Here is a 25745-nt window from a genome sequence, read left to right as displayed (position 1 = left end):
AAACAGATTGGGTAGAGGGTTAATTAATTTGGGAGCATGAAGGACTCCTTAAAAAAAATTACAATTACTGACCTGTATTTTCTATCTCTTTGCGGTCAGTAGGATCATAGAGTGCCGAAATGGCTGAAGAGATGCTCTTTTGCAGATCTTGGTTTTTGCTTACAGAGTCCTCCTCATCTGAGGAGAATGAAGGCAAGGTCTCCAAGTTCCTCTTCAATTCGTCATCCAACCTTTTACAAGGGCTAGTACAGCTCATGACCAAACTATCGCTCTCCGTTGAGTCTAGAGGCCCAGAGAGCATTTGAGAAGCCATACCAAACGAAGCCTGTGAAGCTTGATGGGCAGATGGTGGTCGGTTCTTTGAGGGGCTGGTGTTGGCTGTGGGCAGCTGCTGCCTCTTTCCTGATTTTAAGAAATCCAAAAAGGAGGCCATGAAGCCTGATTTTATCTCTGGTTGCTTTTCCTCGACCTCTTTGATCTTCTGTTTGATCTTTTCTCGTGTCTGGCTGTTGTCCAAAGCATTCTCCTGGGGAGGAGGAAGCATCTCGGCTTGATCCATCTGCATTGTATCGTTCCCTTTTGGCACTTGCAGTTTGATCTGCCCAAAGAGATATTAAAAAGGCACAGTGTGAGCTTACGAACCTTTGGGATAATTGATCGAACTATTACCCTGAGGCTACTTGATGGGGCAAAAAAAGTAAAATAAAAAAAAATCTAATATGTATATCTATTATAAGGCTTTAGATACAACAGATCATAAGAACTAAATAAAGTTGTGGTGACAATTTACAGTCTGCTAATTCTAAATAATCTCCATTTATAGTTTGTGGAAGAACGATCCACATACCTTTAGTGGTTTCAGCGGCTCCATTGGCATACTTTCCCTTCCTTCATCTGTTATTCTCCTGCCTCTCCCTCTACCTCTTCCACGTGGTTTTCTAAGACAATCATGCCCTAAAACGTGAGGTTCTACCAGAGGTCTGATCCTTGGTCTTCCTCTGGGCCTAGGAGGACCCTCCCTTTTAGGTTTTGTAGGTTTCCGGCCTCGACGCTTTGGTCCATCCATACTTGGTGGGCAAAAGTCAATATCACCCATAGGGCTGATGTTCGGCCTAGTACGACAGCTAGAGATAAGATCAGGGAGAAGGTCCGGTAATCTACGACTATTCAATCGAATGTCGGCAGGAACATCCTCCTTGTCTTCATCGTCTTCAAACTCGTATTCCTGGGCGTAGTTTTTCTTGGGAGGCTGGAAAGAGGGTTCTCTCTTTTTCAGTAAATGAAATGATGACGTCTTGAGAAGTTTTTTGGGTTTGGAAGAGCAGAATATGGGTGAGGTTAGGCCAGGTTTTACTTCAGATTGCTGACCATGACTGGATTGAATAAGTCCTAACTGCTCTGTGTTGACGGTGGAGGGTAACTCATGTTTTACAGACACTGAGTCTAAACCCAGATGAACGTTTTGCTGATTGTCATTACTTTCGGAGGTGCAGTAACCGGAATATCCTTGGCTAGACTGCATCATTTCATAGCTATTTTTCATAGCATCATTTCTGTCCATGCTCTGAGAGCCATCATCACCGCCGCAGCTCGACTTTGGGAACTCGTCGTTTCCACATGGTGGCGGACAGAACATATCCTCCATTCCAGGGAAAAAACTGCGCTCCTCGTCCTGCAAAAGGGAATCAGGAAAGCAGATAGAAGTCAGAGGAACAAACCGTTGCTTTGATCCTTGAGGACTAGGGCTATCAAACTGATCCTTGGGCTCCATCTGAGCTTGAGGCACCTGTTGGGAGGACTCCGGATCTAAACGCAAGGGGTCTCCTGCATCAGGCATGAGGTGTTGACCCTGTACAGGACCACTCTGGCCCAAGTGTGTTTCTAAGTTCAGGTCAGGCTCCAAAAAGTCCTGGATTTCTTGAGGACGGGATAACGCCTGCATTGCATCATTTTGGGGCAGTACTTCCATGCCTTCAGACTGAAGAGATGCTTGCATCCTCTCAGGCTGCATTTCTGCTTGCATGCGCTCAGACTGAAGTTGTGCCTGGAGCTGAGGGGATTGCTGATCTGTCTGCATCTGGTGGGAATCCATCAACTGTGCCTCTATTGACTGGGAACGAGAGTGTACTTCCAAGGACTGCGAGCGGACGTGAGCCTGCATTTGCTGTGACTGTAAATGAGCCTCCAAAGCCTGGGACTGCAGTTGCATCTGTAGTTGAGGAGATTGTGCTTCAGCTTGGATCCTCTGTGGTTCCAAAAGGTGTACATCCATGGGTGTCTGCACTTTTCTCTGGTGTGCTTGCATCTGACTTTGGGTGTGAGTGAGAACAGACTGCAAGAGTTGTGACTGTTGAGAAGAAAGTGGCAGATCGGGAGAGGTATCCATCATCATTGGAGTGCCTTGCTGGCTCTGGAGCATGTTGTGAGGCTCCATTGACTGACTATCAGCCACCATTCGGTGGGCCTGTGATGCATGCTCAGGGGTCTTTTGCATGTATGAATGCGCAGAGTTTAAGTCTTTACTTGAGGTGTCCATGTGTGGTAGGTGATCCACTGACTTTTTGATATCCTGAGTGAAGGAATCCATAGGACCGGTCTGGTGACTATAATGGACAACAGACGTCCCCAGTGATTCTGGCGTTGATCTTGTGTTCGCGTATTCCTTATGTCGATCTGTTTTTTTCTTGTCTTTTAAACTCTGAAGAGATAATTCTAAGCCTTGGTTGTCTAAGTTTGAGTTAGTCCTTATAACACTTTGCAGGTGATACCGCTCTTCGGTTTTGCTCATCTCGTAGCCCAACGATTTGCTAGATCTTTCCTCGCATTCTACAAGACTTTCGGAAGAAACGCGAGGGGGGCTTTGCGACTGTAAGAGGTGCTGAATGAGAAAGTCTTCATCATCCGTCCTTTCGGAGGAGAGAAGATCTGAGTCGGATTTTGGTTTGCTGTAAGAGGGTGTTCTTTCTAAACTGGGCTGGGAGTTTTGATAGCTTTGTGAGTGGGAAGCCTGCATGAATGACGGCGAAAGCACGGATGTCAAATATTTCTGAGACTGTCCGGGAGAAGCAACACTTTGAGACCGACTTGATGATGGCGACTGCAGAGGCCGAATGATCTGAGAAGGACTAGAATCAGATAAATTCTGAGTATGATTGACTGAAGAATACCCAATTGATGAGGCATGGCTGGACATGGCTGGGGAATGGCCAGTGCTGTAGCTTAGAGAAGGACTGGCAGTAGGTAAACCTTGTGAATGAGCAGGAACATAACTAGGAGCCTGGCTGGCAGAAACATGAGACTCTGTTTGGACACTGTAACTTGGAATCTGACCCACAGATGACAACCCTTGCAAATGGTCAGGGGAGTAGGTTTGATTCTGGCTCACGCATGTCTGCAAGCCTTGAGACTGGCTGGTGGTATAACTTTGCGATTTGCTCCCGCTGGTCAGATCTTGGGCCTGGCTGGATGTAAAGCCTTGTGATTGAGTGACAGCTGAAAGGTTCTGTGACTGAGTGACAGCATAATTTTGAGACTGGGACATAGAAAGAAGATTCTGCGGCTGTCCGGGGGAATACGCCTGAGACTGGCTAGAAATAACAGAGCTGGGCTTTGGAGTGGATGAGGAGTAGTTGTGTGTCTGGCCCGTGGATGCAATGCTTTGGCACTTTGGAGTGGCGGTAGATCGAGGAGTCTGCCTAGAAGCTGAATAGCTCTTGGACTTGTTGGAAGAGGAAGATGTTGAATAACCCGGGGACTGAATTATTGGTCTGTAGCTTTGAGACTGCTCTTGGCGCGCTTGTGAATTTTTCTGCTGTGACCCCTCGCTGCTGACAGGAGACTGGTCCCCCAGCGGGCTGCAGGACAAGCTGGAACGATGTTGCATCTGCTGGTAACTACCTCCGCAGCTTAGATAATGCTGCAAGGAGTGAGCGGCAGCTGCAGCAGAGGGTAGCTGGGATTGGGCGCTGGAGGGCCGCTGGTAGTGCTTAATAACGCTGTCTTGCCGAGGCATCGCTCTTTCGATCGAAGAAGCCGGAGAGCTTGAAAACACAGAAGCGTTGTAGAGCTGGGATGTTTGTTCAGAAGGGCCGAGGGAGGAGGAGAGAAGATTGAACTGGGATGGAAGGTGTCGTGAAGCTGACTCTTGGGCACTTCGATAGGCCGAGCTCTGTGATGGTAGTCCAGTGCCTAGCACAGTGCTGCCAAGTCGGTCAAAACTGAGGGAAGATGGAACCGAAGACTGGGATGACTTTATATGGAGGAGGGGATCGTGAGGAGAAAGGAGTCCATTTGACGTGGGGCTAAACGTGGCATCTTGAAGCGTTAGTGAAGATGTTACTGGAAAGCTTCTACCGCTGAAAGATGCTGGATGCTGGTAAGCAGAAAGCGCGGATGATGAAGGAAATGTACCGGCTCCAGATATAAAAAGTTCTGCAGGTGCAGGGGTGTGCATGGCTGTAAAACACAAAAAAAAAGGAAAAAATTGTAAGTACACAATGAAGCCGTCAAATATCTTACACTATCACTATGTTCATTTAAAAAAATGTCAATTTGCATGTTGGTGTGGTGGAGAGGGGAGAAAGTATCTTAGGGAAGGCAGAAAAAACAAGCTGAAGAAAAGGAGGAAAGCGTACTAAAGTGGAAAAGTACAGAATAGAAGCTGTGACAATGATTGATCAGTGAACACAACAGCATCCTGAGCTCATATCCAGCCTATATTCCCGGAAGGGACACAGAGAGCTCACATCAAGTTTATATTACAGGAAGAGACACACAAACCTCACAACTAGCCTATATTACTAGGAACACACAAAGGTCACATCCAGCCTAGATTACTGGGAGGGACACAAAGAGCTTACATCCAGCCTATATTCCTGGAAGGGACACACAGAGCTCACATCCAGCCTATATACATGGGACGGAGACACACAGCTCACATCCAGCCTATAATACAGGAAGAGACACACAAAACTCACATGCAGCTTATTTTACTGGGAGAGACACACAAAACTCACATCCAGCCTATATTACAGGGACAGACACAATCACAAGCAAAAAATTTGAAACTTGGTTCAGGCTGCAAATTTACGGGGTATGAAAATTAAAGAAAAATGAATACTGCTGAATGAAACTTGATTAACTAAAGATAACCACTAACAAATGTAAAAATATTTTTATTCCATGTCAAAAAATATCCATAGTCTTTAAAAGGGACCTAAATGATCACATTATCCAGTGGTGCATTTATAGAGGTCTTTTGTGGCAATTAGACTGGCCATCGGATCGCGCCATTAATCTGGTTTGTTGCCACCTGAAATTGCTTTGCTAGAGCTAAAAACAAACCATCATACCACTCTATTATCGAGTCACATTCTTAAGAAATTGCATTTAGGAAAATATCCTGGACTTACACCATTTAGTCTTTAATTTGTATGGTGAAATATAGAAATTAATTTTAAAAGTCAGGGCTGCAGTGTAAAGCATAAAGTACAAAGCAGCCTGAGCCAATGATGAGGCACATAGCGAAGGGGTTGACTCCAGGCTCACACTTCCGTTTTTCACCATCAGTCAAAATCCGCCAGTTTTAGAAAAAAACGGATCCGCCATTTTTTTTGGAGGATCCGATTTTTTCCCCATTGAGTTGCATTACTGGCGGATCTTGACGGATGGCCATCCGTTGGATCCGTATTTTTGCGGATCCGCCAAATGTTTTGCGTCCGCCGGCATGCCTGGACGGACCCTGAAACGTTTTTTTGGTTGTAGGATCCGCATTTTCCAGTGTGCATGCCCGGTCTCTCTCTCTCGGACTGCGGTTCCTTTAAAATTCTGCATTCAACGGATCCGTCAAAAAAACTGTCCGGTGGCATCCATTTGCATCAGTTACAAACGGATCCGCTTCTCCGCCATTTTGGCAGATTTTAACCGACAACAAAAAACGGAACTGTGAAAGAGGCCTTAGATAACACAGCAGTCACTGGTCATATCTGTTACAACAGAGCACAGACAAAGTAAAAATACAAGAATAAATCCCGGATAAGCACTATATATAGCTACAAAGTTGTTTCTTCGCCCGAAATAGTAGCAGAATTTATAACAGTAGCTCTGGAGCATTTACCTGTCTGCCATGAAGGTGTGCGGAACTGAGAGAGAAGGGAAGAAGCAGAGGGTCCAGGCTGAGGAGCACGAGACTCAAGAGCAGAGATGAGATTCATCACCGAAGCGTCTGGGGTTGCACTACTGGCATGATGGAGGCCAGTCTCAAATAACCCCGACAATCCTAGAAGAGAAATGGTACTAAATGGTAAAAAGTTATATATCATTTGAGTACATATATAAAAAAAAGAGTATGCATAATATATATATTATATACACACATACTTATATATATATATATATATATATATATATATACACATACATACATACATACACACACACACACACACACACACACATATACATACACACAGTGGGTACGGAAAGTATTCAGACCCCTTTAAATTTTTCACTCTGTTTCATTGCAGCCATTTGGTAAATTCAAAAACGTTCATTTTTTTCTCATTAATGTACACTTTGCACCCCATCTTGACAAAACAGAAATGTAAAAATTTTTGTAAATTTATTAAAAAAAGAAACTGAAATATCACATGGTCATAAGTATTCAGACCCTTTGTTCAGACACTCATATTTAAGTCAAGTCACATGATGTCCATTTCCTTGTATTCCTCCTTGAGATAGTTCCACTCCTTCTTTGGAGTCCAGCTGTGTTTAATTAAACTGATAGGACTTGATTTGTAAAGGCACACACCTGTCTATATAAGACCTCACAGCTCACAGTGCATGTCAGACCAAATGAGAATCATGAGGTCAAAGGAACTGGCCAAGACGCTCAGAGACAGAATTGTGGCAAAGCACAGATCTGGCCAAGGTTACAAAAGAATTTCTGTAGTACTCAAGGTTCTAAGAGCACAGTGGCCTCCATAATCCTTACATGGAAGAAGTTTGGGACCACCAGCAATCGTGGGAGAAGAGCCTTGGTGAGAGAGGTAAAGAAGAACCCCAAGATCACTGGGGCTGAGCTTCACAGATGCAGTAGGGAGATGGGAGAAAGTTCAACGAAGTCAAGTATCACTGCAGCCCTCTGCTAGTCGGGCTTTTATGGCAGAGTGGCCCGACGAAAGCCTCTCCTCAGTGCAAGACATAAGAGAGTCCACATAGAGTTTGCTGAAAAATATATGAAGGACTCCCAGACTATGAGAAATAAGATTCTTTGGTCTGACAAGACAAAGATAGAACTTTTTGCTGATAATTATAAGCGGTATGTGTGGAGAAAACCAGGCACTGCTCATCACCTGCCCAATACAATCCCAACAGTGAAACATGGAGGTGGCAGCATCATGCTATGGGGGTGTTTTATAGCTGCAGGGACAGGACGACTGGTTGCAATTGAAGGAAACACAAATACGGCCAAGTACAGCGATATCCTGGATGAAAACCTCTTCCAGAGTGCTCTGGACCTCAGACTTGGCTGAAGGTTCACCTTCCAACAAGACAATGACCCTAAGCACACAGCTAAAATAACAAAGGAGTGGCTTCAGAGCAACTCTGTGACCATTCTTGATTGGCCCAGCCAGTGCTCTGACTTAAACCCAATTGAGCATCTCCAGAGAGACCCGAGAATGGCTGTCCACCAACATTCACCATCCAACCTGACAGAACTGGAGAGGATCTGCAAGGAAGAATAGTAGAGGATCCCCAAATCCAGGTGTGAAAAACTTGTTGCATCATTCCCAAGAAGACTCATGGCTGTACTAGCTCAAAACGGTGCTTCTACTCAATACTGAGCAAAGGGTCTGAATACTTATGACCATGTGATATTTCAGTTTTTCTTTTTTAATAAATTTACATTTGTTTGTTTTTTTTTCAGTCAAGATGGGATGCAGAGTGTACATTAATTAGAAAAAAATAAACTTTTTTGAATTTACCAAATGGCTGCAATGAAAGAGTGAAAAACCCACTGTGTGTATAATACAGTTGTGGCCAAAAGTATTGACACCCCTGCAATTCTGTCAGATAATACTCAGTTTCTTCCTGAAAATATTGCAAACACAAATTCTTTGGTATTATCTTCATTTAATTTGTCTTAAATGAAAAAACACAAAAAGAATTGTCCTAAAGCCAAGTTGGATATAATTCCACACCAAACATAAAAAGGAGGGTGGACAAAAGTATTGGCACTGTTCGAAAAATCATGTGATGCTTCTCTAATTTGTGTAATTAACAGCACCTGTAACTTACCTGTGGCACCTAACAGGTGTTGGCAATAACTAAATCACACTTGCAGCCAGTTGACATGGATTAAAGTTGACTCAACCTCTGTCCTGTGTCCTTGTGTGTACCACATTGGTCTTCTTTCTTTTCTCCATGCTCAAAGAACTGTCTGAGGACTTGAGAAACCAACTTGTGAGGAAGCATGAGCAATCTCAAGGCTACAAGTCCATCTCCAAAGACCTGAGTGTTCCTGTGTCTACCGTGCGCAGTGTCATCAAGAAGTTTAAAGCCCATGGCACTGTGCCTAACCTCCCTAGATGTGGACGGAAAAGAAAAATTGACAAGATTTCAACGCAAGATTGTGGGGATGTTGGATAAAGAACCTCGACTAACATCCAAACAAGTTCAAGCTGCCCTGCAGTCCGAGGGTACAACAGTGTCAACCCGTACTATCCGTCGGCGTCTGAATGAAAAGGGACTGTATGGTAGGAGACCCAGGAAGACCCCACTTCTTACCCCGAGACAAGAAAGCCAGGCTGGAGTTTGCCAAAACTTACCTGAAAAAGCCTAAAACGTTTTGGAAGAATGTTCTCTGGTCAGAAGAGACAAAAGTAGAGCTTTTTGGGCAAAGGTGTCAACATAGAGTTTACAAGAGAAAAAAAGAGGCATTCAAAGAAAAGAACACGGTCCCTACAGTCAAACATGGCGGAGGTTCCCTGATGTTTTGGGGTTGCTTTGCTGCCTATGGCACTGGACTGCTTGAGCGTGTGCATGGCATTATGAAGTCTGAAGACTATCAACAAATTTTGCAGCATAATGTAGGGCCCAGTGTGAGGATAGATGGGTCTCCCTGAGAGGTCATGGGTCTTCCAGCAGGACAATGACCCAAAACACACTTCAAAAAGCACTAGAAAATGGTTTGAGAGAAAGCACTGGAGACTTCTAAGGTGGCCAGCAATGAGTCCCGACCTGAATCCCATAGAACACCTGTGGAGAGATCTAAAAATGGCAGTTTGGAGAAGGCACCCTTCAAATATCAGGGACCTGGAGCAGTTTGCCAAAGAAGAATGGTCTAAAATTCCAGCAGAGCATTGTAAGAAACTCATTGATGGTTACCAGAAGCGGTTGGTCGCAGTTATTTTGGCTAAAGGTTGTGCAACCAAGTATTAGGCTGAGGGTGCCAATACTTTTGTCTGGCCCATTTTTGGAGTTTTGTGTGAAATGATCAATGTTTTGCTTTTTGCTTCATTCTCTGTTGTGTTTTTTCATTTAAGACAAATTAAATGAAGATAATAATACCAAAGAATTTGTGTTTGCAATCATTTTCAGGAAGAAACTGAGTATTATCTGACAGAATTGCAGAGGTGTCAACACTTTTGTCCACAACTGTACATATACATCTACACACAAATAATCTATATAATATATATTTTAAATATATATGTATTACATACACACACGCTGTGTATAATATTATATTATTCACCAAAAAAATATTACAGCAATTCATATTTTCTTTAAAGGGAATCTGTTACCTGTTTTTTGGCCTATCACCTAAAAATATCATCTAATAGAGTGTGAGGTATACATTCCTCAACTACTTGTGAAACCCCCTGACTCCCCATGAATCCCCCATAAAAACCTTTTTATATTGCCCCCGCGCGGTATGGTAATATCCTCGGTCCTCTCTGATGGGTGTTGGTCCACCTCTCCACCCCAAATCGGCGTGCTGTACGCAGTCCGTTCTGTGAATAGCGTTGTCCGCGTACAGGTCCCACGCGTGGGCATTCAAATTGCCTCCCACGCGTGTGCAGTATGCTTTGCCCAACTGCGGGCAAAGCCGAAAAGCATTAGTGCGCATGCGCCGGATTTACCATGTCCCGGAAGTATTTAGCGGTGTTCCGGGACATAGTTTCCACAAATATACGGTATGTGCCTTTTATAAATCACGCTTTTCTCTTTAAAAAAAAAAAAAAAACACATTCCAACAGCAGCCGTGGTCCAGTCCTTCCTGTCCTCTGGTCCGTGTACGACACAGGAGATTGCTGCCAGTTTTAATAGGCCTTTGTTGGTCAAGTGGGCCGGATGACTGGTGGCTGATGTAAAGATGTCAGCCAGCCCCTTCCCTACACAGTCCTGATGACATGTGTACACAAGGAACAGTGGGGGCCAAAGCATTTCAATGTGACTATTCACCTCTAGGTGTCAGCCCACCAACGATCCTACTGAGATAGGTCATCAATGTCATAAAATGGTGGAAAACGCCTCTAAGTGACTCTTACCTGCTGGGTGATGGTTGGTGGCATAGCCCTGCAGGGGGTGAGGTGTTGCATACGCCTGCCTGTGCAAAATATCCGTCTCGGGGTGGGAGCCTCTTGAGCTTCCGTAGACCAAGCTAAAAAAAGGAGAAGGAGAGTAGACATGTTAGTATTGCGGCTTTATGACCATACAGCGGTCACTTATTTACAAGAAAAACCCCTTTGAAATAAAAATGACAGGAAAAAAGTAAATTTTGCTCATTGCACCGACAAACGATGGAGATAGCATTTTCCATAAGTGACGAGCATTAAAAAAAAAAAAAAATGTAACGGCCTTTGTGGTTTTCAGTTGCATCAGTTGGAAAAACATTAAAAAAAATTATTATTTAAATTAGCAAATGTAACATATATAGAGAAAATACCACAAACCAACATCTGAGTCAGCACCACACGGTAGGGGAGGAGGATGGGGGCGCCTAAATAGTGCAGCAACGTGACCCGAGGAGGCCAACGATACTAAACATCACCTGCTGTATAGGGATACAAAGGAAACTAATGCAGCGTATGTCTTCCAGGATAAAGCTACTGAAAACAGACCTCCATGATGACATACAATACAAGAAAAGTCCATTGATTTCAGTCGGTGCTGTGCAATACTCTAGTTCACCTGTAGAAGTGCTGCAGGAAAACTATACACCTGCAGAATATTTTGATCACAGATTTCAGAACAAGCCTCGGATAAAAAAAAAAAATGCATTGCCCCAAAATAATCAAGGAGGAATCAACCATTCCGCATCCACTAAGTGAAATTTTCAGTCTAGTCCCATCTCTGGCGATACTTAGGGTATGGTCAAATTTTACCTAAGGGGTAAGATCCCATATTAAGATGAAAGCTGGAACAGAAAATAGACAGTTATGAGTCTTCTTTTTTTTGCATGTCCCACTGCTGAGACAATGCTCATTTTTTTTTAAAGCCTTTGATATGACAGCTGGAAACATGTTGGTGTATGCCTTGCTTAAAGGGGATGGTCTAAAATTTTCATGGCTATGCCACTTGAACCATCGTTCAATCGGACAAACGTCTGTTTAACGGTGCGTTTAGAGAGGCAGATCTAGTCCCGCTAACAAATGCCGATCAACTATATAGCATATACAAGTCGATTGGCCACTTTACACCGCTAACGACAATTGATAATGCAATGAAAGAGCAGACCTGGGCAAAGTATAATCTAACTTTAACAAAACCACATCTTCTAAAATCACATGTAACCCCACAGGAAGTGTCATCTGCACTTGAAAGAATACCATGGCTATTTCAGACACTGAGGTCGAGGTATGAAGTCTGATAGTATGTGTGTGATAAATATCTCGTACATGATTCAGAATATCCCAGGAAAAGCCTTTGCTTACAATGAGCCAAAACGAGACAACAGTCAGTAAGTGCCTCGACCATAGTGATTGTGATTCATTGGGATTCACCCACGCATAAAGGCCTACACGCAACCAAACAAGAGCCTGGAGGTGCCAGCCATCCATGCCAAGAGATTCGAGCTCAGATATTATTAGCGCACTTCTGGCTAAAGCTGCAATTGAAGTCATGAAAGCAAAAAATATCCTGCTTAGAACCCAGTTCACATTTGTTAAAGGGAACCTGTCATCAGATTCATGTTGCCCGATGCATAATCCAGAGACGTTATCGCAGCTGTGTATGTTTTATGCTGAAATGCTGCGGTGTTGCAGAGTAAAAAGGAAAGGACTTATGGGTTCCGGATGACATGTCCAAGGTAGGTCCCCGGTGGCTTCTTTCTGCCCTGCTCCCCATGATTAACAGGTCTCTGCTTATACATACTGTGGTGTAGTGACCACTGTGTCCGCTAGGGGGCGCTGGGTGGGTGTATAGGCATATCCAGTGTGGTAATAGGAGTAGGATGCTAAATGACCGTTATGCATCCCAAGGTGGGTGGCCTTGGGATGAAGGCTTGATTATGTGTTGATCAGCAGAGGTATTGCTGATGTTCTGTTACAGTGTGTCAGGGAAGCCTTCAGGTGGTTGGTGAGACGGGTGGAACCAACCACCTACAAACCCACCGAGGGGCGTGTGTCTAAAACGCCCATAGGAAACTGTATGTGTGTGAATGGTTGTAGGACCTGCGATGAGGTCATAGCCATGTGATCCGGTGGGCGTGGCTACGGACCATATAAGGTGACCAGGGTAGGTCACATGAGGAAATGCCTGGACCTGGTTGGTCCGTATGGAAGGTCTCATCAGGCCGACTGCTGGAAGAGGTGGCTGCCTTCCAGAACAGCACGTGTGGACACTGTGTGTAATGGCTACGTATGTCTGACAGTTCCCTGGAGGGAACGGACGTCTGCAGTGTGAAGCAGTTAAGAGGTAACCCAGACACGGGGAGAGTAACTGAGAGACTGTATAGCCTGTAGGCTGGATAAAGCACAGCCTGTGGGACCAGAGGGTTAAGGGGAGCAGAGCTCCACTATGAAGATACCCTGTTGTCTGCTATAAGACTGTTGCATGCTGATTTTGGTTTATGCTGATAAATAAACCACATGGACTGTTGATGTTTTATGAAAAACCCGTGCCGGACCTGGTTATTTGGCTGCACAGCGAATATCCCCAAACTGAGTAACAAGAGCTACCTTACAATACAAATTGGGAGAGACCTGTCAATCAACTGGAGAGGGGCAGGAAGAAGATGCCAGGGCCCGGACTCGGAAAAAGTCATCCGGGACCCATAATTCCAAGCCGGATTTTCAAAGTATGTTTACTCTGCAGCATTTCAGAGTAAAACATACAGGGGTTGGACAATATAATGGAAACACCTAACGTTTTGGCATCATAATCTTCGAACATGTTATAAACATGCAAACCGGGACATATGGCAATGTTTTGTAGTTGATTATTTGTGTTATGTGATATGTGTATGTAAATTAACTGTTTGTTTTGCAGAATTGTAAGAACATTGATGAAAACCTGATAACAATGTCAGACCTCTCAGATTTTCAAAGAGGCCAAATTGTTGGTGCTCGTATGGCAGGCGCTAGTGTAACAGAAAGTGCCCGAATGCTTGGCGTGTCAAGAGGTACTGTCTCCAAAAGTAATGACTGTGTCTGAAAGAGAAGGAAAAACGTCCGCAGCAAAGCACAGGTCCGGCCGAAAGTCGAAGTTGACTGAGAGAGACCGTCGGGACTCTAAAGCGAATTGTGAGAGAGGATCGCAAGACCACGGCTCCGAAAATCACTGCTGAGCTCAATGAACACCTACAGAACCCAGTTTCCACGAAAAATCTTCGTTGGGAGCTGCACAAATCTGGATTCCACGGAAGAGCTGCAATTAGAAAACCGCTGCTCTCCATGACAAATGTTTCCAAGCGTTTAGAGTGGTGTAGAAACCTCCAGAATTGGTCCCTCGAGCAGTGGAAACGTGATATTCTCAGACGAATCATCGTTTACCCTATTTCCGACCTCCGGCCGAGTGTACGTTTGGAGACAGCCGAAAGAAGCATTCCACCCAGACTGCCTTCTCCCAACCGTAAAACATGGCGGAGGTTCTGTGATGATCTGGGGAGCTATTTCGTGGGGATCCGCCGGGCCAATGATATCCCTTCATGGAAGAATTAACAGCCGTGATTATTTAGGCATTTTGGGCGACCAAGTGCATCCTATGGTTCAAGCACTGTTCCCGGAGGGGAATGCCATCTTTCAGGATGATAATGCACCAATTCATACAGCTAGAATCGTTAAAGCAGGGGTGGGGACTCTCTTCTCTGCCAAGGGCCATTTGGATATTTATACCATCCTTCGGGGGGGCCGTATAAACTCCGCCCACAAAGTACATCCTAACTCTGGCACTGGTTTCATGACTAAGGCCTCTTTCACACATCAGTTTTTTGCCGTCAGGCGCGATTCGGCTTTTTTTTGTAAAACCGGATCCGGCAAAATGCAATGCCGGATCCAGTTTTTCCCCATTGACTTGCATTAGCGCCGGATCGCGCCGGATGGCATTGCGTTTCATCCGTTTTTTGCCGGATCCGGCAACTTGTCTCATTCCGGTGTCTGGAAAAAACGGCTACTGTAAAGTTTTTTGTATCCGGCGAAAAAGCCGGAAGCGCCGGATCCGGCGCTTCCAGCTTTTTGCTACAATGAAAGTCTATGGGCGCCGGATCCAGAAAAAGACGGATCCAGCCACCGGATCCGTTTTTTTAAGTCTGCGCATGCTCAGATCCAAATTGGCCAGCCCCCAGGAAACAGATATAACCTGCTAGACGGATCCAGCAAAAAAACGGATCCGTTTCTACAGTTCTCCAAAATTTATGCCGGATCCGTTTTTTCTAAAAATAGCCGGATCCTGCCAGACGGTAAAAAACTGATGTGTGAAAGTAGCCTAAATCTTTCATTGCATACCTTTCAATGTTCAGTAGTGAACACTGCGTGTGTGCGTTAACAGAGCAAGAAGAAATTAATGAGCTTGTGGCAATCAAAATACAGCTCCCTGCCCAAGAATGCGGTCCCTGAGAATCTGCTCGGGGCCGGATAAAAGGTCATCGAGGGCCGTAAATGGCCCTGGGGCCTGAGGTTCCCCACCCCTGCGTTAAAGCATGGCAATGGCACGAGGAACATTCTAATGAAGTTGAGCATCTCATCTGGCCCCCACAATCCCCAGACCTCAACATTATTGAGCATTTATGGCCGATTTTAGAGATTCAAGTTAGATGTCGATTTCCGCCGCCATCGTCGCTCAACGAACTGGAGGGTGTTTTAACTGAAGAATGGGCTACAATTCCTTTGGAAACAATTCACACCTTGTATGAATCCATACCTCGGATAATTGAGGCTGTAATCGCCGCAAAAGGTGGACCTACACCATATTAAACTACCTTTTGTTGATGTTTCCAGGTGTTTCCATTATTTTGTCCAACCCCTGTACATGACTACAATAACGCAGCCGGTGTCCGATTTACACTGCTTGAGCCACCTGAATCCGACGACAGGTTCCCTTTAAAAAATTTCTGGAGCGATGATAAGTGGTCCATCATTGTAACCGCTGCAGACAATCACTGCCCTAAGCTATCACTGATCTGAGGTTAACATCCTCATTAATCAGAATCTCCCACTCCCGTCTCCTAGACTTTTCACATGCTACACCGATTCTTTGGAATGCACTACCCAGGCTAGTATGATTAATCCTCAATCCCCACAGTTTTAAGCGTGCCTTAAAAATGCAAATTGTTCAGACTGGCCTATCGCCTCAACGCACTAACCTAAATATCCCTGTGTGGCTCATTTCAAAATTTTTTACCATATCCAGGTTCCTCACATCATGTTCTCACATGCCTTTTGCATTTAATTGCCCTCTGTGTCTGTACTGTTACATATTTAGACTGTTAACTGGTTCATGCAGCAACAGGAACACCCGATTCTTACACTAGGGATGGTCCAAACAATTAAAACAATAAAAGCAATTGTTACCATCCACCTTTCGTGTCTCCCATTTTCCCTTATAGATTGTAAGCTTGCGAGCAGGGCCCTCATTCCTCTTGGTATCTACCTTGATCTGTGTTTATTGCTATGCTGTAATGTCTATTGTCTGTAGAAGTCCCCTCTATAATGTAAAGTACTGCGGAATATGTTGGTGCTATAGAAATAAAATTATTATTATTAAGCAATGTATGGCGAGTGATTACTGAAGACAGGGATTATCCGCAGTGGTCACATGGATTTATGGTACATCAACAAGCCAAAGAAGAGAACGAAGCCATCTTAGTAATTCCAGGAGCAGAGAAGAATATAACCGGAGAGTAAAATACCATTAAAGAATAATGAATAAAAAATCCTTTGATGTAGCTAGTTTATTTTCTTATACTGCCAGACGACCCCATTAAAAAGTGAATACCACGTCATAGCTTGCATGCCGAAATATGATTGTTCAGGCTATGTCAGGCTATATTCACATGCAGTTTTTGGAGGAGATTTGCTTCAAAATCCTCCTTAAAAAGGCTTAAAAAAATGTATTCATTTCTATGTGAAATCAACAAAGCAGGAAAAGATAAACTCCTAAACCCTCCTAAAAAGTAGCATTTCCTGAAGCAGTCTTCCCTTTAAAAAAAAACAAACAAAAAACAAAAACTGTCAGTATGATCAATCCACCCCAAATTACATATATAGGTATGCAGGTCATTGAAAGCTCAATCCATTAATACTTTTATATCTTTTATCTGTTGCTGCATTTTTAATAGTTTTCCAGTCATATGCAACTGAGGGTGCTCTGGGCATGACATAGCACTTCCCAAGATATTGCTTCCTGAGGTTAACCCGCCTGGGACCAGCCTATTTAACTTGATTGATAGGCGCCAGGCAAAGAAATAACCATCAATCATGGTACTGAAGCCACTACTGGTGGCAAAACAAACTCAGGAGGTAGAGGCTAGGGAAGGTCTCTGCCAGGACTCTAGACCACTAATTTGTATATGAATGAAAACCTTATATACTGGGGAATGCATCAATAGATAGAGATATAAAGGTGCCAATTAATTTACATCTTAAAGACTTTCAATCAAGCTAAATAAACTGGTGTTCCTGGAAACAACTTCAGGAGGCGGAGACTAGGGAAGGGCTCTGTCACACCAAGAGCACTTAGTGTTTTCATTCATTTGCAAATGATATGTTAAAGTAATCTAGATGTGACAGAGCCCTTCCCTAGCCTCCACCTCCTCAGGTTGCTTACCGCCCAGCACCAGTTTCTTTAGCATGATTAATAACAAATTTACATTTCAAAAGACACCTTTATATCTTCTATCTGTTGCTGCATTCCGGGTGTGTAACTTTTCATTCATACATAAATTAGGCATTTAGTGCTCTGGGGACATGATAGAGCCCTTCTGTAGCCTTCGCCTCCTGAAGTTGTTTCGCCACCCAGCACCGGCCTCCTTACATTGATTGATAGATTACTTTCTTATTTCCTTGCCTGGCACCTTTAGCTGTCAATCAAGTTAAAGAGGCTGGCGCCGGGCAGGCTAACAACATTGGGACGCTGAAGGTCAGGAAGTGCTATAGCATGCCTAGCGCTCTTAAAGTTTTTTTTGTTTGTGAATGCAAACAATATTTACTCGGGAAGGCTGCAACAGATAAAAGGTATGAAGGTGTCAACTGATTTATATTTCAAAGAGCTGCACGCCCATACATGTGTATATTTGGAGGGGATTCTCTTTTGCTTACACAAAGGTTTTGGGCCAGAACTTTTAGAATTTTAATATATATTAAAGTGGTTTTCAGAATTTATTTTGGCCTTCTATTCTTCTGGTGAAAGAGTAATTTAAGCATTATTATATCCGGATTGTTTGCAACAAGCAAAACCTATTACAATCAAATGAAGAAATGAATGATATCTGTATTACAAGCATAATGAGAACCATCTTTGGAGGCTGCTTTATTAACAATCATCATTACGTGCATGGCCGCCTTCAGACGCTGGAGTCGAGGTGGGAATTCTGCTTGGAATTCCAGGTTTAGTCAGCGGCTATGTGTCAAGGCACGTTGCTTCGGTAGTAACAAGAGAATGCATTAACCACATAAAAAAAAAAAATCTATTCATAGATTAGAGCCTATGACTACAGAGCGCTGCCATTATATGATCTATTGTCCCTGAGAGTAATATACACAGAATACCCGAACAATGGAAAATTGCTCAGCAAAGCTTCATTGTGCTTGTAGAGAACATAAAAGGCCGGCTTATTCACCTTTACATAACCTCCTAACAACAGACAGAAAATCGGCACAAGGCAACCATTTTATTCACCTTTCCAAGGGTGACATACAAAGAGGTCATGTTATTGGTACAGCAAATCAGCTAGTCTTTTCTGCAGTTCATGCATTATCATATACAAGATCCAGGTGGCTCAGGATGGTGGAAAAAAAAGGGATGTGACACCATAAAAAAGGAACAGCATCCAATCCAGGTGATGAAAAAATTGAAGCAAAATTTATTCTACCATAATGTGATGTTTTGACCAATATTGGTCTTAATCAAGCAATATTGGTCGAAACGTCGCATTATGGTGGAATAAAGTTTGCTTCAATTTTTTCATCACCTGGATTGGATGCTCTTCCTTTTTTATTTTTGTTGGACTGTCTCATTTCCAATTGGGTCTTTGGATCTGGAGCGAGCATCCTAAAGATTGATGTGCTTTCCTTTACAATTGCAGCTTCATCCTGGAGTTCTGTGCATACAGGGACTGACGTCTATGAACGCCACAATTAGACGAGTAGATAATCGCCCAAGGAGAGTTCATACAAATAAAAAAAAAAAAACCAAGAAAAAAAATGGACGATTTTCATTCAACAACATTCAGACTGAAAACTCCCTTGTGTGAACTAAGCCTTAAATACATGCCAATGAACATCCGACGAATAATCAAAATGCATTTTTTTCCGGAGATCAGATATTTCAGCATAATAAACAGGTGCTGATAGAAGGATTCTGTATGCAGAACAGTCGTATCTGCGATCGTCCTGTCCGCCATCGTTGTTCATGTTTAAACGCCAGTAAACGAGCATCGGACAACTTTGGTATAGACGTTCGGCACTCAATAATGGTGCAGTGACAGGCGAAACCTGCACGTTTAAATGTACCATAAGGGCACAATGAGTATTTACAAGTTTTTTCTGCTGTAAAAAGGGTAAAAAATATGCACATTTTTTTCCCCTATTCAATTGAATGGGTGAAAAATGGTGCAAAAACGCTGAAAGAACTGACATGCTGCAGATTTGAAAAATTCACTGAAAAAACAAGGCAAACAAGACTTAACACAGATACAGCTGCGTGATAAAGTCTTTGCCCCCTGCCTGATTTCCTATTCTTTTGCATGTTTGTCACACTTAAATGTTTCAGATCACCAAACTAAATTTGAGTATTAGAGAAAGATAATACAAGTAAACACAAAATGCATTTTTAAAATGAAGGTCTTTATTATTAAAAAGAAATCCAAACCTGCGGGGCCCTGTGTGAAAAAGTGATTGCACCACCCTTAAAAAATAAATTAACTGTGGTTTATCACATCTTTGGTAAGCTGAGTTCACATTCTCTAGCCACACCCAGGCCTGAATACTGCCACACCTGTTCTCAAATCAAGAAGTCACTTGAATAGGACCTGCCGGACAAAGTGAAGTTAACCAAATGATCCTCAAAAGCTAGAAATCATGCCACAATGCAAAGAAATTCTGGAATATATGAGAACCAAAGTAACAGAGATCTATCTGTCTGGAAAAGGTTATAAAGCCATTTCTAAAGCTTTGGAATGACAGCAAACCAGTGAGTCATTATCCACAAATGGCAAAAGCATAGAACAGCGGTGAACCTTCCCAGGAGTGGGCAGCCTACCAAAATTACCCTGAGCGACGACTCATCCAAGAGGTCACAAAAGACTCAACAACAAATCCAGAGAACTGCATGCCTCACTTGCCTCAGTTAAGGTTAGTGTTCATGACTTCACCATAAAAAAGAGATTGGGAAAAACTGATCTGCATGGAAGAGTTCAAAAATGAAAACCACTGCTGAGCAATAAGAACATAAAGGCTCATTTCAGTTTTTCCAGAAAACATCTCGATGATCCCCAAGACTTTTGGGAGAATACTCTGTTGACTGACGAGACAAAAGTTGAACTCTTTGGAAGGTGTATGTCCCATTACATCTGGCATAGAAGTAACGCAGCATTTCAGAAAAGGAACATCGTACCAACAGTACAATATGGTAGTGGTAGTTTGATGGTATGGGGCTCGTTTGCTGCTTCAGGAGCTGGAAGACTTGTTGTGGTAAAAGGAACCAAAAAATCATGAAGGAGAATGTCCAGCCATCTGTTTGACACTTCACGATGAAGCGCACTTGGGTTTTGCAGCAGGATAATGATCCAAAACACACCAGCAATATGAAAAAAAATGTTTCAGCTCACCCCTTAGCGTCCTCCGGATAGCAGGAACCACACCGTCGCATGGAGCCGCCCTGGCCTGGCGGATACAAGTCCAACCACACAGTAATCTCCAGCGATCTCAGGCAGGAAGGTAGTTATAAAAAATATTCCTTTATTTCTTTTTGTTAAAAGAACATGTTACAGGTAGTGGATACCCCAGTGGATGGTAAAAAATCCAACGCGTTTCAACTCAAAAGAGTCTTAATCATGGATTCATCCATGTTTAAGACTCTAGTTGAAACGCGTTGGATTTTTTACCATCCACTAGGGCATCTACTAGCTGTATCATGTTCTTTTAACAAAAAGAAATAAAAGGAATATTTTTTATATCTACCTTCCTACCTGAGATCGCTGGAGATTACTGTGTGTTAAAACACACCAGAAAGTCCACCTCTGAATGTCTTAAGATAAACAAAATTAAGACTTTGGAGTGGCCTAGTCAAAGTCCTGATCTTCATCTGACTAAGATGCTGTGGCGTGACCGTAAAAAGGTGGTTCATGCTCGGAATCCCTCCAATGTGGATGAATTACAACAATTCTGCAAAAATGAGTGTGTCAAAATTCCCCCAGAACGTTGTAAAAGACTCATCATCAGTTATCACAAACGCTTGACTGCAGTTCTTGCTGCTAAGGGTGGCCCATCCAGTTATTAGGTTTAGGGGGCAATCACTTTTTTCACACAGGGCCCTGTAGGTTTGGATTTCTTTTCTTTTTCTTAATAAAAGATCTTCATTTAAAACTGCATTTTGTGTTAACTTGTGTTATTGTCTAATATTTACATTTGTTTGGCGATCTGAAACATAAGTGTGACAAACATCAAATAGAAAATCAGGAAGGGGACAAACACTTTTACACACAACTGTATCTCTATGTATTGCAAAAGGTAAAATCTGCAAAGCAAATCCACAGCACAAATTGGCATTCTGTGGATTAAGGGGCAAAAAATCCACTGCAAATGACAGGTTGTGCATTCACAGCAGATGTCACATATTGGAATGGAAAGAGCATATCCTCAAAATTTTTTGCAAAAACCATAACTTTCCATCTATTCATAGCACATAATTCGCACCATAGGGCCAATTTCCACTTATGGAAATTTTTCTTCTGGAGTGTTTGGATGAAATTTCACCCAGTCCACAAATCCATAAGAAAAATCTGCATGTTAAATTAGACTAAAACAATAGTGGGAATGCCTCATTTAAGGTTACAAGCAACCTCCGGTTAACACTTCCTATTGAACGTGTGCTATATTTCTTATTGACCTTCACATCAGGGAGGTTGGGCGCTTGCATCCACTAACTGACTTTTATTTTGGCCCCATTTAAAGGGACAGAAACAAGACTCATGAAATGTCATTTCTTATTTCACTCTATGAGTAAGTCTAGACAGGGAAGAGTGCCTCAGTTCTTTCTATGTGTAGTGACATTATTTCTGAGTCAAGACACATATGAGACAACATGAGGTTATGCATTAAATATATATATACACACGTGGATCAGCTGTTAATTCACACGAGCGACGCAATCGCCTCTATTTATAGACATTCTGTTTGTGGGAAATAAAATAAGAAGTAGCTTTTCTCCAGTTACATTACTTCAAAGGCCATTATTTATATATATATATTTTTTTGTACACGCTCACTGTGTTGCCTTAGAAAGAAAATACAACATTTACATAGTGCGCAAATGTAGAGTGAGGACGTGAGCCAGCCTTTCGCACAAAAATAAAACCTTCCAGCAATTTATCAGCGACAGATGAAACGTGTGCGCGTCGCGCCCCCTGCTCTTAACAATTATTAAAAACAGGAGCGTGATGTGTGATAATGAGCTACAAAGCGAAACCCGGCAGCTGAGACTTCGGTCTCACTCAGAAGGCTGTGTTTCACGTACTTGTTCTTCCCATTATTGCTATGTGCACATGTAGCGGAACTCTCGCGGAAGTTACCGCGAGAATTCCGGGATTCCATTCCGCGGGAAAAATCGCATTTTAAATTCCCGCGATTTTCCCGCGGAAAAACTAGCGATTTGCAAGCGTAATTAGCTTGCAGAATGCTAGCGTTTTCCAAGCGATCTGTAGAATCGCTTGGAAAACTGATTGACAGGTTGGTCACACTCGTCAAACATAGTGTTTGACGAGTGTGACCAACTTTTTACTATTGAGGCTGCCTATGCGGCATCAATAGTAAAAGATATGTTAAAAATAAAAAATAATTAAAAATGGTGTTATATTCACCTTCCGGCGTCCCGCGCAGCCTTCCCGGGCCTCAGCGATGCTTCCGTTCCCAGTAATGCCTTGCGAGACCTTTGATGACGTCGCGGTCTCGCGATAATGTAGCGGGGAACGGAAGCATCGCTGAGGCCCAGGAAGGATGCGCGGGACGCCGGAAGGTGAATATAACACCATTTTTTATTCTATTTTTTACAGGGATATGGTACCCAGAGCCCGGAGGACAGTCTCCTCTCCTCCGGACCGTGGGTACCATCCGCAAATGTTCTGCTTACTTTTCGCATGGTGGGCACAGCCACATGCGGGAAGTACGCGGAACAATGCAATCCTATGGGTGCGGGCTCGCCGCGATTCCGCAAAATAATGAACATGCTGCATATTTTTCCGCGATGCGATTCTGCCGCGGGAAAATCCGCAGCATTAGCACAGCATTGCGGAATCCCATAGGATTGCATGGGATGATGTTTTTTTGCGTCTTCGTGGCAAAAAAGCGCATTAAACGCCGCAAAAACGCAGAACAAAAGCGATGTGTGAATGCAGCCTTACAGTCTAAGCCACTGTTCACATCGGGTTTTTATTTGCTTATTAATTGGCATTACTAGACTGGGTATGATCGGCATCAATGTGCACCGAAAAGATCAGGAAAGAGAGAGGGAGGAAAATGGAGAACTATCAGGGAAATACCAGCTAATCCGACATTAGGATTACTTTTGCTCCATACTGGATTAGCAGAAGTCTTGATCACCAAACGCTGGATTATCAGACTTTTACTAGAATATGGAATGACATAAATCAGCTTCAGTTTGGATTTTTTTTTCCTGAAGTGCATTATTTGATTTTTCACATATCATTGGACACAAGGTGGCGCTAAACCTATTTGAAACAAAAATACAGCTATTTATTTATTTATTTCTAAACTCATGGCCTATAAATGTCGTATGGCGGGTGCTCATAATGGTGAATAAAACAAGCAAACCTATGTAACCATTTATCCTATGAAGACTACCTTAAGAAAATGCTAGTAAGCCTCCGGCTATTATAACAGATGTCTAATAAACTGAGTCTACAGCAAATTCTCCAGCTATATAACTAGAAAAATTGCTTGTCAGGATCAATATACTCTGCATAAAACAAAACAATACTGTTATTATGCTTTTAACAAAATGCAGCGTGACAGAAAATTATAATATATATAGATATATATATATATATATATATATATATATATAAAAATATTATACTTATATATATATATATATTCCTTCTATCATGCTGCATTTTAGCATTATATATATAATATATATTTTAAATACAGATGTAGCAGAGCTGAATTCATCATGAAATAAACTTTCCTTAAGAATGAACGTTAACAAGTGATAAAATTAAGAAATGTGCTAAATTACAAGTTTGGCTCTGCTACATCTCTATGTTTATGCCAGCCCCCCATTCATAGGAAACAAGTGTCTGTACAACAGCACCATCAGGTGGTAAACCATAAAAATGCAGTTAATTGCTAAGTAGGCAAAAAAATAAAACAAAAAAAAAATCAAAGTGTGTCGTGAACTAAGATTCACCTTGTTATTAATAATGCAGATTCCGTTATATTCCAATAACTCCGACTCAGCATTTTCCCTCCAGACCAGTGAATCTCATAATGTACTAGAAGTTACAATATGTTTATTGGTTTGTGTAGCAACATCTCATACTAAAGATAGTGAAAACCAATAATAAAAACAAACAAAATATAACAACATGCGTTAGGGTACCGTTACACCTAGCGATGCACCAGCGATCCCGACTAGCGATATGACGCGGTCAGGATCGCTGGTGCATTGCTAAGTGGTCGCAAGTGAGCTGCCACACAGGCAGATCTCACCAGCGACATCACTGGGGACGGGGATCGCTACTTACCTGTCAGACGCGGCGATCCTGCGTCCTCCCGCCCGGCTCCACGCGTCGCTCGTCGTCACAGCAGGAAGCTGACGACGAGGAATGGTCCAGGAGCTTCTCGCGCGATCAGCGATAACCAGTGGGGGAGCGGGTTGTAGGTAAGCATCACATGCAGCGATATCATTAGCAATATCGCTGCAACGTCACAAAATCGGTGACTTTACAGTGATATTGCTAGCGATATCGCAGTGTGTAACGGGGGCTTTAGATGTAATCAATAGCAAACGGACCCAATTTATAAAAACAAACAAACAAAAAAAAAAAAACACATCTTCAGACTCTTGCGCCCAACAACACTGTTTAGCCAACAATGCCCTTCAATTAAATTAGATTGGATTCAAAAGGATAGCTCATTTAAAGGGGACCTGTTACTTACCATAAGTACATATTTTTCTCTGCCTGGTGTAAATGCCGCTGTTCTCCAGAGTCCGGTGTTGTTTTTCTTTTGTTCCTGAGCTTCTCCATGCCAGAGATATGGCACCATATATAAATTTAGTATTTCTTAGCCAACTGGGCAGGGAAGTTGAGGACCATGCCCACTTGGCTAAGAAATATATACAAGGTACAAGAGGCCATATCTCAGGAATGGAGAGGCGTAGGAACAAAAAGAAAAACAAAACCGGTTTCAGGAGAAGAGTGGCATTTACACCAGGTAGAAAAAAAAATTTTTTACGGAAAGTGACAAGCACCCATTAAAGGGGTTAAACATGATTTTTTTTTTTTTTTTTAAATGGCTGCTTTATTCCAAAAGCATTGTCTTGGATTTTGTCTGAAGTGAATGGGTATGAGCTGCAATACCAAGACAAACCTATAAATAGGAGTGGCATTGTTTGTAAAGGAGAAAGCAGACATGTTTTTATCATTATAAACAACCCCTTCAAAAAACTTCTTTTATACTGGAGGCAGAGAGGTCCCCCGATGATATTTGCTTGGGTGTAACCCCATAGTTACTGAACCCCGATGCTGAAACAACGTAGGGTCTAGGAGGTGACATATTGGGGTGATTTAGTAACTTATAGCACAGGGGAGCAGTCGCCCCTAACAACCAATCAGATTCCAGCTC

At 42.8% G+C, this 25745-nt stretch overlaps 1 protein-coding gene across 1 annotated transcript in view; it reads right to left on the bottom strand.

The window, feature by feature from the left end:
• Positions 1-25745, bottom strand: part of PRR12 (proline rich 12) — a 116385-nt gene that overhangs the window by 50873 nt on the left and 39767 nt on the right. Inside the window, exons 2-5 of the mRNA XM_073570839.1 lie at positions 10554-10666; positions 6116-6277; positions 848-4455; positions 73-598 (exon numbers count right to left, since the gene is read on the bottom strand). Coding sequence (XP_073426940.1) covers positions 73-598; positions 848-4455; positions 6116-6277; positions 10554-10666 — 4409 coding nt within the window. The remainder of the gene's footprint in view (positions 1-72; positions 599-847; positions 4456-6115; positions 6278-10553; positions 10667-25745) is intronic.

Source organism: Dendrobates tinctorius, unplaced genomic scaffold (assembly GCF_039654945.1).
Source record: "Dendrobates tinctorius isolate UK_male_01 unplaced genomic scaffold, ASM3965494v1 ptg000028l, whole genome shotgun sequence".
Lineage (NCBI taxonomy): Eukaryota > Metazoa > Chordata > Amphibia > Anura > Dendrobatidae > Dendrobates > Dendrobates tinctorius.
This window is presented reverse-complemented; position numbering and strand designations above follow the sequence as displayed.